General features: G+C 43.7%; 1 protein-coding gene across 1 annotated transcript in view; it reads right to left on the bottom strand.

Moving 5' to 3' along the window:
• The window catches only part of LOC146186685 (uncharacterized), a 49,735-nt gene that overhangs the window by 14,192 nt on the left and 20,633 nt on the right, over positions 1 to 14,910 (bottom strand). Inside the window, exons 5-8 of the mRNA XM_084608082.1 lie at positions 10,648 to 10,733; positions 8,688 to 8,708; positions 7,029 to 7,212; positions 4,703 to 4,996 (exon numbers count right to left, since the gene is read on the bottom strand). Coding sequence (XP_084464208.1) covers positions 4,703 to 4,996; positions 7,029 to 7,212; positions 8,688 to 8,708; positions 10,648 to 10,733 — 585 coding nt within the window. The remainder of the gene's footprint in view (positions 1 to 4,702; positions 4,997 to 7,028; positions 7,213 to 8,687; positions 8,709 to 10,647; positions 10,734 to 14,910) is intronic.

The raw sequence follows: 14,910 nt of genomic DNA, 5'->3' as shown, positions 1-14,910 counted from the left end.
TTCAGCTAGTTGGCGTGGCAGTGTATAAAAAACACAGCGCACAGACAATCTCATATTTTGACGAAGCTGATTGATGTTAATCCTAATGTTATCTACTAACATACGCATTTCCTTGTCAGAACAGTTTGTATATATTCGGGCAATTCCAGATATATTAAGTAGTTGATAGGCTTTTCTGGTCTACTCGCCTCTGCTTTGTCCGTTGCGTGCTTTTTTAAAGCCAGTTTTTAGCACAAGTTTTTAGCACCTATTAACCTTACAGGCAGGTGACCCTCTTCACCTGCACCACTTCTTTTATTTCGACTGAACCTTGTGAGTTTTCCTTTTAATCCAGGACTGCGTTTAATGGCTACATTTTCAGCTGTCACTGTAAGTTACAGTTTCGTCCAACTAGGCAAGGGGAGATACCGATGTGGAACAGTTACTATCTGAGAATTTTCAAAAATTATTTTCTTTTTGCAGCAAGCGTTACTTCAAAATAATATGAGGTGAAAAGATACCAACTGTGAGAAGTCGTTTCTAATTTACTACCACCAAAATAAACGCTGCGAAGGTACAAGACTGTCAACGTCTAGCCCAGCGCCAAGGATTGCTTTTACTGAGCATCTGCGGCTCCGTATGGAACCAGTGGCGCCATCTGGCGCAGATACTGCGCCCGCAACTACTTGAATTTTTTTACGACACCAAATGGCACCACTTAACCAAAACGTTGCCGTATACTCCACTAAACAGGTCCTCGTGCTTGAACAACTGTTTTTTATTCCCTTTTTGCACAACTAACTCGTCATATGCACCCTCTGTTGTTGAGACGGTATGGCCGATTGTTGTTTTAAATAACTTATTTAAAACCACCATCACAAGTGTACCTTGTAATGATTACATCTTTTCACTACATGTCAATTGTAATCAGCATGAATTACGTGTGTTACTCGTTATCACACGTCACTACTTGCTTTCCTGCGCTATATCACCAGAGCACACACAAGATTAAAATTATTTCATCACAATGTGTGCTTTGCTTCTGTCGACAGAACATGGGACAGCGGGCATGCATTGCTGTAGTAGAATAATCTAGGCTCAGCACAGATTAGAGGCCAATTTTCTAATACCGGTAGAACGTCTGATTGCTCTGCTGTACTGTCAGTCGTATTGTCGTTTAGGTCACTACACCTACGTTACGGATCAAGGTAGAATTGTTCGGCTACTTTCACTATCATTCTGTAGCAGACCTCAAGAATTTTGAACAGGATAGCACAAGACAAGAAAAACACGAAAGAAGCAATCACGCTGTTAATCAGATGAGTGCTCTGCCTTCTCGATCTGCTTGGCGCTCCGACGGCAAACCCCCTTTCGTTAGAAATTGATGTCACGTGCGGAGTGCCCCTACCCTCACGAAACATCCTCAACCGCTGGAACGTCGCTGGAGCCGTCGCCTAATGGTCTCCCTACTGTTCCCGTGAGGATGCAGGAGACTATCTCGCAGTCCCGAACATCAGCGCAGGGCCCTCTGCCCGACAGTACCGCTTAGAAATTGTCGTTCCTTTTCCGGTCAAGCAATAAAAGTTGGGGAGTGGCTCACAGTTTATGAAGGAGTGAACTGCTATAACCTACGGGATTCGGCGGCTAAGCTTGATAATTTCTTCTTTTTGACGCAGACCGCCTCAATGTGGTATGAGAACCAGAAACACTCCCTGACCACTTGGGAGAGTCTTGTAAATGCCGCTGAAGACTGTTTCGTCGACCTAGCTGTGAAACAGGCTTAGCAGACAATTGCTCAGAGGGCCCAGGCAGCAGGAAAACTTTAATCACGTACACCGAGGCAAAACTCAAGTTGTGGAAGACATTCCTCGTGATTGGCACATTCAATATGCCACCGTACCAAATAGCCAGATGTATCTTATATTACCGTAAAGAACCAGATGGCTGAGGAAACTAAAGTAGGCCATATGCTCAAAAACATTGCGGAAAACGTCTGCCAGTTCTTCACTGCCAACGACCAATTGAGCTCGGTCTCCGACGCTATTCGCTACGGCCTGAATTTCGAGACCCTCAAGACTCGCCGCATTACACCGAAGATAGGACGGCTGTACGGTGTCGCTACTGTGGCCAGTATCGAAGAATATCCATCTCAAAGCCTCATGTGCGCCATCCGTGAAATATTTTCTGATATGTCACGACGTGAGCCGTTCACCCGGCCCACTGGCTTCGCAGATGATGCATATGCTCTTCTAACCTACGCACGTGCGTATCCACCGATGTCAGCGAATGTCACCGATTTCGCCTGCTGCAACGACCTGGACACCCCACCACCAAGACTCGACCAGATTTACCAACACTTCTCTTTCCATCAGAGTCAAGACCCTCGCTCTTACTCAAATCCTACATCTCGTCGACTTCCCGAGAGCTACATTATTCCGCAACCACCATGTGGATATTCGTCGCGTCCTATCATGCACGAGTCCCCTGAGACGCCCCTTTTTGATGTGCTGCTGGTGTGGTGTCGTGGGTCACAATTTCGCTACGTCAATCGGCACGACACGCACCGTAAAGGTACAATCCTCCAGCGGCATCAACCCGACCTGCCGTCCAGTCCTGAACCAACACTCATCAGCCAGATCATCCTACCCGGAGGAGCCGCTGGCAAAAATGATGGTGGTGCCATTCTTCCGCGTTCGACCGTAGTGTGACACCACCTCCTTCATTTCGTATGCGCCGTTCCCCGTCACCACAACAACGATCTCCGCCACGCTTGGAGGAAAAGCCAGCATGGCCGATGGAGGTCATGTCGCTGGAAAATGTGCACCTTTTACCTAGTATTCCTCCGTCTGTGTACAGGTTGAAGAAGAAAGTTAATGTGCTTGTTGACGGTTTGCCTACAATGGCGTTGGTAGACACTGGTGTTAATTTTTCGGTCATGAATTTCGATTTTAAGAACCTTTTTGGAGAACAAAGTTATGTTTTTGGGACAAATGTGCTAATTTTGGTGGAGTGAGTGGAGAGTTATTGTATACGATTGGGGTGTGCAGCGTTAAAGTTTCTTTGGTGGCATGGCATTTTGGTTGGAGATTGCAGTACTACATCGATCTACACACGACCTATGTTATTGCGAATTGACTTCCTTCTTATGTTCGGCGCTGCAGTTGAGTGTCCGACGGGAGCGCTAAGCGTTAGTCGTTCTCCTCCTCGTGAACTTTTGTAAGTGTCATCAAATTAGAAGTTCTGTGAGTGTGTGATGAAGTCGTCGTAGCGCCCCATTCTGCAGTGTACGTTCAAGTGTCCTGCTCTCGTGCCATTAGAGACTCCTTTGAGGCTACTGCGGCGCCTCTTTATTTACAGTGCGCCAAGAAAAATTTGTTTTCTTGCCGCCTTGCTTGGTTTACCTCAAAGAGGACGGTACCGGACTATGGACTGTAAACTGCTCACTGGAACCAGTTTTTGTTTTTTCGGTGGGTTCGAAATAAGCTTCATGTAGCTCAGATATCATGAATTACGTGACTATCGTTACTGCTTCCCTTAGCAAGCACGCTATTTAATGTCCGGCTGGCCAGAAGCTTCTTCCGGTGATCAGCACGTCGTTGAACTCCTCACAACGCCAGATCTTGAAGAACATCTTGTCACAGCACGCCTCCGTCTTCGAGTTTGTGCAGTCTGATGGCTCGCAACGTTTTCCGCGGAGCATTCTAGAAGTTAGAAGGAGCAGTAACCTCCCGTAAGCAGATTCCCAGCAGTTCAGTCAGAATGACCACAAGTTTAATAAAAGTAAAATTATTTATTCTCCTAGCAGGGGGCGGTAGAAAGTTAGGTGGGCGGATGAGGTTAAGAAGTTGGCAGGGGTCAAGTGGATGCAGCTAGCACAGACCGGGTTAAGTGGAGAAATATGACAGGGGCCTTCGCCCTGCAGTGGGTATAGTCAGGCTGATGATGATGATGATTTATTCTAAAGTCACGTTCTCAATCTTCAAAGGACAATTTATATAGAGAGGCATCTCTATAAAGTTAGAACATTAGAACGGAAGGAACATCGGAACCCTTTAGATATATTCCACCTGCAATGTATCTATTCGGGGAAACAATGCCAAAAAGTGTTAATTGGACAGTTTATTCACAGCACCTTTTTTGTCCACCTCTTCCCTCAACGTAACAGCAGAGAGCTTCATGTGTTTTTCCAGACATGTTTTCTTCTTGTCACCTAATTTGGCTCAATACCCCTTGAGGTTTTACTTTAATAGTGTCATGCTTGGCAGGTAGGGCTTACTCTGATAAGCTATTATTCTGTTCTGTTTTGTCCTTCTTCTGGAAAGCTTTTGATAACTATTCCCCTGCAGCCGCACTGCTTATCAGGTCGCTTCGGAATGCCTGTCCCGTTTCAATATGAAAGAGCACAGAACAAAGGAAGATAGGAAGCCTCAGTTCGCAGGCCCAGACAACGTTTCGGTAAGTGGACTAGTCTTCGTCTCAGCCCAGACGAAGACAAGTCCACTTTTCGAAACATTGGCTCGGCTTGCGAGCTGAGGCGCCCCCTCAACCCTTGTTCAGTGCTCTTTCATACTGTATTGCCACCTATTTTTCTCTTTCTACCCTGGACCATCGCACAGCTGAGGAATACAAGGTCGCTTTATGGCAGCATGGCCCCGCATCAGTAAATGGCTTCTGAAAACGGTCAATTGGCAGGAATATCCACTGGAGCAAACACTCTACTCACCGTTCTCCCACATAGTGAGCGACGCTGTTTCCGCCGGTCCGAGCAAAGGCCTTCCATCAACACCACGTAATCGTGCTCGCACGTCGATATTGACAACTGTGCCGGGCCCAAACCCCTCCAGTGAAAGGCTCCTGCTTTCGGTGTTAAACAAGTTGCATGAGTCGGCGTTCTTCTTGCACAGACGAACCCTGAATCCGTCATAAAGGCGTCTATCACTCTGAGGAAAGAACCACTGCAGCTCAAATGTGTTTGGGCCCGTCGCAGCGATGAACGAAAATTCTGGAGATGGCAAACCTTCCAGAAAAAAAGAGTGTAAAATATAGAAATCACTGGAGGGTACATCACTACAGATGTATTTAGAGCTGCGATTCTAGGTAAAGCTTCGTTAAAATCGAGTAGAAACTGAGACCCAAATGTTCTGCTTGAAATGTACGAACCCACGGTGGCATGTATTCCTTTCTAATTACAGACATGCGTATTAGCGTACATTTGCCAAATGAAGAATTGCTTGAAAGACGTCAGACATCTATAACGGGTATTTTAGAAAAGGTGAACGCTAATTTTTGCTTATAAAACCAGTCATGGTTGACATGAGAAACAGGCGAGTCATGTTGGCTGGTAACAGTGCCATATTATCATTTGAAGCGCAATCAAATGCTGTTTTCTACAGCCGCAAAGCGCGTAGATATTGAATCTTGTTTATTTGCGAATAATTATGCGCACAATAATGACGAACATTGTCATTCGGAGTATGTTTATAACCTTGGTCTATCGTAGATGTAACTTATGCTGAAGGTGAACATAGGTGAAAATATCGCTAGTAGGGTGTGCACCAGTGATGAAGAAACAGAACAACAGCACATGGCACTACGAGTACTATAAAAAGCACAGAATTAATTTCACCGATTATCATTAAGCTCAAAAAATTATGATTAATCATGAGTCCGTGAAATCAAGGACATCTAGCTTAAATCAGCTAAATAAATGTACCTAAAAATGATGAGCAAAAATGTAAATATTAACAAAAATCGAATATTACTAGATATGGCTTTCCTATTGCTTTTAAATGACGCCTGCAGATGTTCTCACGTCCAGATGGCAAGAGCCAAGGATGAGTAAGACACCAAACTTTTCTTCATAAGCTCCTCTTTACTGCATTAGCGTAGTTGAAAAGAACCACAGTTTCGCGTTTCCGTTCCATAAATCCAATTCATCACTTTAAAGTTACTTCCACACAAGAGGGACCGAGAGTGTCCTGAAACATTGTGCTAAAATAAATGTTTGGTTGGTGTAAGCATTTCACGATATAAATTATAATCCTGTGCCGTCATTTTTACAACATCATACTATTTAATAATTTCATTAATTGTAGCCTGTAGAGACTATATCAAACGAGCAGTGGCCGACAAATATATGTAAAAAGAGGAGGAAGGAAGGCAGGGATGTTAACTAGAAAGTCCTCCGACCAGCTAACGTATACACTGCGGTGTCAATGAAAGCCGCCAGGCGCACGAGGCTGCCCGTTCTGCCCACAACGACAGCAGTTCAATAAAAATCCCCATATGGAGGGTTGTCGCAGCATGTGCGCTTCTTTCTTGGCTTTGGAGATCACACAGGGGCAGACAAAGTTTCATAAAAATATGTGAGTTGCATTGTAACCATTATAGAAAAGGAAGTTTTCAGAAGACCTGGCTGCAACGCTTGCTATGATGGATTTTTTCAGGGGCCTATATCACTGTGCGTCGATTTTGTTCAGCCCCCATTGCCAACAACATCGTGATACGCCCTTAGCGTTGTGAACAACACATGCTATGTGGCGCAAATATTTTCTTCTCAGCCGAGCAAAAGTTGATATGAATAATACATAATTCTCAGGCTTAACCCAGCGGCGCGTTCATGGTATAACAACTGCACTATCTTCGTAGGCCTTGATGTTTGTCATACGGTCGTTACTCGCTCCATTTCTATCTTTCATGGAGGTAAGTGTGGTGTGCTGCCTTCTCTAAATTACACCTGTTATCTGATGAGAGATTACAACCCTCACCGCAGAGTTTACAAGTTTTACCATTCGTTAAGAAATTCGTATTCGCATATCTATTTGGTTTTATGCGATATGATACCATGGCACTCTTCCTCCCGACATTGCCCGCCTACAGGCAGTGCTTTGAAGTGGAGTACAACTTTTCTTACCTCTAGTAATTTGCAAAATATTGGTACGAGCTGCTGCAGCCAGCATTTCTTTCTTCCTTTTTTGTTTTACGTGCTAATTTTCAATGCTTTTTTTAAGGCGGAGAGAAGGAAGAAGAAGTAAACATGACAGGCTTACGTTCTGGTAATGTCGTGAACGTGGCGTTCACAGCAGCGCTGCAGTTTCCAACGGAACATCCTTTGAGGTGCACGGTATAGAAGGTCCAAGGCTCGAGATTGGTAAATATTAAGTCGTACCTCGATGTCACCTCTTCCTTCCCTTCGACATGTCTAGCAGTGTGCGTTCTCAATTCTTCCTCAAGCTGAAAAAAAATGGAAGTAGGTTCAGTACCTGTGAAATAAAATGTCCGTCCTATGGAAGACGCTAAATGCTTGCAGATTTAATCCTCCTGGGACCTTCATTGAGATGTGTTCGGAGCCTTATTCGCCTTGCACTTTATCCACAAGTGGTCATCCACGTTGACAAGAAACGTACAAGGCACTACGTTTTGTGACTTTTCCCAGGTGCTGCATCAGACCCTGAATGAGCTGAATTGATATCATGTGCTCCCATGAAAACGATTATTTTATTCCACTATGGTTTCCAGAGAAGTCAGCAATAATTAGAGGGTCTCTTAGAAGTCTCAAGAGGAGAATGGCGAAAGCCTACCCTTCCTATCCTATAATTTGCCTCCCATCGTTAGCCTCTTGTCGGCATTCGTTGCAGTGCTAAATATAATTATAATAGGTTTACAGGAAAGAATAGGTGCAGTATCTATCCCACTTTCTCCGCCAAGTGTTTTTGGACGGTACACCACCGCTCCTGTAGCGTAGCGTTCCTTGGCACGCGTTCAAGTGTGGCTTTGCAGATGGCAGGGATGTATCCCGCCTCGGCCAATCAGAATGCCGCAAAAGCGGGACACATTTTGTCCACGACCGCATGAGCCCTTAAAGGCTCTCGCCTTAATAATTTTAAACAGCTACGCCGTTATGAGCGAGCGTTAAATACGGAGGCAGAATAGCACCGCGGGAGATCGGTGTTAAGATATTAAAGCGACATCGTGAGATGCGCCGTTCAAAAGAAAACTCTGGGTCACACTGCAATAGTTGCCAGCATTATAAGTGAGAACTATCGAGCGTGCTTCTGGCAGGTGGTAATTAGCAGGGGATTTTGTTGCACACCGATTTTTACTGACTACATGGCGTCACCAGACCACGTCACATGGCAGATAATTATAGAAAGTGGGATGGGAATCAATGTCAATTACCCATGAATCTCGATTCACCCATACTATCACAAGCAAACACGCGCATCATTTTGCGGCGTGATGAAAGGTGGGCTAGATGTCATTTAAAATTGCATTTCATATAAATTCTTAGCTAAACGCCATATGTTAAGAGTCGTGTGGGAGAAAACGAGGCACACATTGAGGCATTGAACGACTAGCGAAGCGCATGCGCTCAAGGGTTCATAAACGGGAGCCAACTCTGTATTATCATACCCTTAATGTCGAGCCTTAAGTGTTTTACAGTTGTGTTCAGTCGACTACAGTATGAATATAATACACTTCCATGAAGCCTAAAAAGCTGCAATTGGTCCGATGTCGTTTTCTTGTGCTTTTTTTCACACGTGCAGGAGAGATCGCAAAAGAGTTCAGGAAAAGTAGCCGGATAAGGAATCGTATGAGTATTTTAATGTAGCGAATTCTGCTGAACTAGGTCGCATTCGCGATAAGATCATAGCTTCTGAGTGTCTCCACTCAGCCCAAGATTTAGTAAGCAAATCACATTTACTCACCTTATGCCCGATGACCTCCAGCTGAAAAGAAAGCAGTAAAAATATATTGCACACCTTCGGGAAGGCTGTGTTCAGATCCCTCCTTTGTTTACTGACAAAATTGTTTGGTTCTGTAACAAAAGCAAATATAGTTTCTCCCAAATGCATCAATATCTAGCCAGGCGTGTGATTCTCTGTAAACAGCGGAATTTTATTGTTGAAATGGAGCTCTTTATATGTGAAATATTTATGCGACATTCATCTATATTACTTTTCTAAAGTGTTTCAATATAAGTACCTATATGCTTGGCAATAGCTTAGGTTTCATGATTATTCAGCTCTCTTGAATCCCTATGAAAACATCTCTATTGTAGCCACTAACGATTGACAAATTTAAAAGAACTTCAACTTAGGGTTGGTCTTGTACGTTGCAGAGTTTCGTTCTTTGCACTCTCATAGAGTGCAAAGAACGAAACTCTAACGTATTTTCCTTCATATATTCGTTTTATATTTTCACATCGCAATGAAATGCGTCCCGTCGGGTCATGGTTGATTTTACTGTGACTTGCACATCGTGCTTTATCTTTCTAAAGCTTTTTCCCAGCAATATATGAGTAGGTGTTAAAACGCATCTGACAGCTGTGTGATATTATGACAGCAAGTGGTCTGGAATTGAAGATGGTACTTATATCTGCTAGCTATCTAACTACACCCTCGAAGCTGAGGCGTTGTATGATAATGGTATGCTTAGTGGAAACATTTTTTTTTTAAATGCCCACCTCTGCTATCTGCCCCATAAATACGTTTACCTTACTTTCCACTCCCATACCGGCCCAACATTGACGATCAGCAAAGACACTACAAGGTACAAAAAATGGCGATTCGTTTTTCAGCTGGACATTAAATCTCATCTAGCAGGACGCGAACAGAGCATGGAGCATCCTTCATACAAGTGCAGTTACACTTCCTTTAAACACCTTAAATTAGGTTCTCCCGACATCTACACTCCCCGCTGACTATTGATTAGCACTCGTTCACAACTGCGTTAAGAAAGTAAACATTTAAGTTGTACAATGATTCTTGAAAACACGTTTGACTTCTAGAGCTGAATGAGACTACAATAATCTCCGCTTTCGTGTAGTACAAACGATGACACTTTTTGGAGACTACTGTGTATTTTACATGACCTCGTATAAGCAAATTAGATAAAATATAGGTTGTGCGGTCCATTGTATTTTAACAACTCCTTGTCGTTGTTTTTTTTTTTTTTCGTTTTTCCATGCTGTTCCAACAAAATATGCCATCAGACTCATTTATTATCACAATATCACACTTGCCGCATTGCTGCCTGGTCTTGTTCATTACTTCATTCAAGAATTTCTTATTTTTACTGCAAATATTTTTTCGGCGTATTTCTCTTTGAGTTCAGTTTTCGGGTTCTGCGTGTTTTCGTGTCAATATCTGCAATAGGTGGAATCTAGATTAACACTTTTGCCTTTTTTTGCATATACCCATGTATTTCCAGCCTTCAAAGGTGTTGCAGCTGGTGCATAAATAAAGCGCTATTGAATAAACAAAGGTATTCATGCCGAAACAAGTTTGCAATGGCCGCGTAGTTTGCCACACAGAGATCAGCGCTGTTCAAAAAAAAAAAAGGGCACGCTGAAACTGAGGCCTAGAGGATAGTCCTCGCCTTCGTATGTAACGTGTGATGAGTTCAACCCGTTTCATGGACATTAATTTCCTTACCTTTTAATCACTACACTATGCCTTCAGTTTTAATTTCATTGTCCTTTTCGCCTGCTGGACTGAAGATTGCGGCAAATTTTCTAGTTGCGAAGCGAGCACATGAATTTTCTGGATAATACGGCATACAATTTTTGCTTATCAACGTTTTGTACATCGGCAGTGAAGGAAGAAACTGCAGAAAAACATTTAACCTACACGGTCGAAAACCTAGTTATCCACGTAGTAGACTTACATAGAAGTACTCCACTATTTCCGAGGCACGCCAGGACACAGCTGCTCTTGACGAATCGATGGCGTTCGCCGACATGTCGTACGAATCTGCGATGCATGAGCTGAAATTCACCTGGCATGTTGGAACAAGTTACCCGACAGTATACTATCAATTGCTATTGAGCGATTCTACGCCACATAAAGAGCTCGATTTCGGTCACCGACTATCACAAAATTTCCTAAAAATCTCGGCATTTTTTTAACTCAAGGCAAGCAACACTTGTACAAAAAGTTTGACAGTAAAACTCACACTACGCAACCGATATTTATAATTTATTCATTGGAATGTAGGCACCTGACGTAACTTGATCTATTGAAATTAGGTGATTTTCCGTTATAATTATATTGCTAACTGCTAAATTCCAAGTCTTAAAAGCCTTTCCTAATTGATAAAAGGTAAAGTTAAAGCCAAAGGTAAAGAGATGCAATATTGGCAACAAACCAAAAACTCAATTTCACCTCCGCCATTTGGTACGTAATTTCTTGGATGCATGCACAAAAATTGCAGTTGTCAAATTTGCAGCAAGTGAAAACAATGGCGTATTACTTAGCTTAGTTCGGCGAATTCTGATTTAGCTGCGCTACAAGAATGGTTTCACTTCTTTTTCGGTTCGAGGCTGGGTGTCTGAGGTCTTCAAACTTGAGACAAAATATTGGAAAAATCGTTTTTGGCGAACACAGTGATAAGGCACACTATAAAAGTTTTAACCCGCTTAACGCCCTCTAATACCCTTGTTACACGAGCAGGGTTAACCGCGGTTAGCGTAACCGCGGTTACGCGAAACCATAGTTAGCCCATGTTACACGGCGGACCAAACCATGGTTACATCCCTAACCGCGGTTATCGCAAACCGAGCTTGGCGACCTCGGTTTGCGTCGTTAACCGAGGTTATGGCGGCGTCCGTGCACGGAGGCTGCTTGTCGGCGCCCGACTGCGCGAAGCGTACGAGCGGGTCTGCTTCAACAATGTACTCATTTGCCTACTATGTCACGTTTAAAGACCGCGGCGTGTAGAATGACCGTTGCCTACGGTGTCACCCGAAGTCATCGGTTACGGCCGACAGCGCAGCGACTGCGTGCTGAAGCTCCGTCCTGTCTCTGCAGAATCGTTTGCAGGGCTTGTCGCTGAGGGGAACATAAAAAAAATATAATATATACATATATATATGCACGGCCTTAGCTGTATCTTGCAAGTGCACAAGTTCGCAACGCTTAAAGCATTGGATGCTGCGAGCAGGCCGAGCTGTTTTACCGCGGTGGTGGGGCGCGCTAGCGCGGCGAACGACGGCGCCGTGCGTAACCCCTAGTCGTCGCTAGGCCTAATTTGTTTCGCTTCGAAGCCGCGGCGGTCGGCGCTTTAGAATAGATCGACGCTTTCGTAAATGGTCTACTCATGAAACTACCGTTTTGTGAATCCTATTCTGCCATAGTAAAAGAACGATATGATTAACTTTGGCGAAGATTAATTACAAAGCTAGCACAAGCATAGCGGTTGAGCCCAATGCACCGGTGGCAGCTATAGCTTGAGCAGAAACGTGCTTGTGTAGTGGTCATCGTTCTTACCAGCAATTTGCCTCCGGTCAGCCATTATGAAGAGTGATTCATTCTTGATATTCTGCGCAGTATTACAGGCACCAACAAATTTTAGCTCGCTTTATTTCTGACATCGGCGCTAGCGATGCGCCGTGTCGTTCGCGTACGGTTTGCGGGAGGAGGGGCCACCGTCGCGGCGGTGTTTACGGCGGTCGAGGAGGTGCTGCCATCGTGCGGTGCTTGACCACGCTGTTGACGCCTCGTCGGACGACACTCCGGTTAACTCCGGGAACCATATATATATAGGATGTTTGTAAATGCAGCTTCGTTCCGCCGATCACCGTAACGGGCAATCGCCGCCATAACCAACAACGGCGGTGAGCTGTGTAACAACAGCGAACCGCGATTGGCGGTTAACTGTGGTTAAGTTCGGTAACAGCGGTTACGCGAAACCGTGGTTAAGCCGGCCGTGTAACTAGGGTATAAGGCGGCAAAGCAATGTGTTGTGGGGCTAGTACGCATGAAGGCAAGTTGCTGAAGACGAAGACATATCATGAAAATGGTTATTTCTCCACTTTTTTACGTTGTGCGCTACACGGTGAATCTAAGGCATCACCTGCAACTATTTTTCTTAACCATTTCATCCTTCTTTTTACGTCCTTTTGGCTTCTGCAATAAGTTTTGACATCCTTTGACATCATATGGGCTGCAACCTTAAGCGCCAGTCAAGCGCTTCCGCTCCGCAGGTTATCCAGAACATATTATCAAAGCAGCATGTTAAATCTTGTTGCAGATGCTAAAAGAACGCAAAAAGAAGGATGAGAATGTTAACGAAAAACCCTTGTGGTTGATTAATTACATTAACCTATTTTTCTCAATACGAAACAAGTGGCGAACCGATGTGGTGTCAGGCTGGTCTTTTCGGCGCTGACTGAGCTGTGTAGCGCTTGCCCTTTGGCGTCTGCAGGAAAGCAAGCCTCAGCGTAACAAGAATAACGAAAAAGAATCACCAGTCTGCTTGAGGTTGTGTGTACAAACCCTCCCTCACATATGCGGCAGATCTTTCTTTGCGCTGAACGAAAGGGCCCGTGAACATAAATTGGCAATAAAGAACTACACTGCAGGACATCTAGCACAGTATTGTAAGATATGTGAATGCAAGGGCAGGAGAAATAACAAAGTAACTTGCACATCGATTTGGCGCACAGTCGCGTTTTTGTTCAAATAAGGAGATAAGGCAGAAAATGAGGTTGTTGAAGCTTTTCATAATTTGGAAACTGGTGAGAGATATGTCAGCACTCCGTCCATCTCGCTTTCAAAGAATGAAATCACATTTTTGAGAGCACACTTCTAAATGTTCTCGTGTCCTTCATGTTCCAAGCTTACTCTTCTACAGTTTCTGAGGTTTGGAAATGCCGTTTGTTACACGATTTTATGCTCACCTTTACAACCACTCCTTGTTATTTCCATACCGGCATTGCTTCACAAGATTCTTTTACCTGGTTTTAATGTTAACCTCAATAACGTTTCCTTGTTTTTTTATTTCGCCGCTGTTTTTTTACCTTATAGGGTTTCGTCCTTGCTTTTAACATTCACCTTTATTTTTCAACTCTATTAATACCTTCACGCCACCGTTGTTTTCCCATACAGCTCCGTGATGTTTTAAAGCCTTACCATTGCTTTCGACTCTCTCATCTGCATTGTCACCCATATTTACTCAGTCTGATTGTAGCCATTTTTTTTCCCTTGACGCTTCTTCGGATTTGAGTTTGAGTCCTCTTATTTTTATCTGGCCTTTCGCAATGATGAGATGTTTACCATAAATAAAAGAATATTACAATAGCATCTTTTTACCTTTTACCACGTCTTGTGGGAATGATAGCAGTGGTTGCGCCCCTCGGTTCCTCACGTATATAACATCTTTCGGTCACAAACAGTTGCATGTCTGCGCCGTGTTGTCATTTTTTGTTCCTTCATTTCTTGTTCTGTTTTATTCGCCCAGTTATACCTTTTGTCTACAAAGGAGTGCTATAAGGCTTTCATGTCAAACACCAATGAAGCTAACAACTAGACTATTCATTAGACGACATTATGGTTAAAAGCGTCCAGCAACTGCACCGCTAAAACTAGAAAAAAAACTGCGATTTGGTTTCTTCGTTCCATTGTCGACATTTTTTGTGTGAATTTCGCTTTTTATGTTCTTATTTTGTTGATTGACAGCTTTTTATTATGTCCTGCTGCTGTCTTTTTTAATGGAACTTGGGCCCTGTGAAGCTGCTTCCGGCGCAGCTTTTTCCCTTGTTTACCCCCGTAACTTAGCGCTTCCTTCTGCCAAAAATAAGCAAATAACATCTTCCTGAGTGAAATGACGCCAGCCTAGATCCCACAACTACTTACTTGACGTACGCTTCCGTAAGTTATCTTCAACGCAAAGTTGTGGCAACGTTACTGTGCATTTGGGGCACGCGCATAGAACGCCGCACGAAATCTGGTCCAGTAGACGCGCATGTTAAATGTTCTTGTCTTTATCTTTTTACATCTTATCTGTTATCGTCCACATGATTTGTTTCGCGCTCCCACTTCACTTTGCATTCCTATTGCGTTCTCACACTGAATAACGACTTTTTTTCTATGTCACAAGAAGGCTGAATGATTAGGCTGATATTCATTTACCATTATTCTGACAAAAAAA

The sequence above is a fragment of the Amblyomma maculatum genome, chromosome 6 (genome assembly GCF_055883805.1).
Source record: "Amblyomma maculatum isolate TAMU_Amacu chromosome 6, ASM5588380v1, whole genome shotgun sequence".
In the NCBI taxonomy this organism is placed as follows: domain Eukaryota; kingdom Metazoa; phylum Arthropoda; class Arachnida; order Ixodida; family Ixodidae; genus Amblyomma; species Amblyomma maculatum.
The sequence above is the reverse complement of the archived record's forward strand: the minus strand, read 5'-3'. Positions and strand labels throughout refer to the sequence as shown.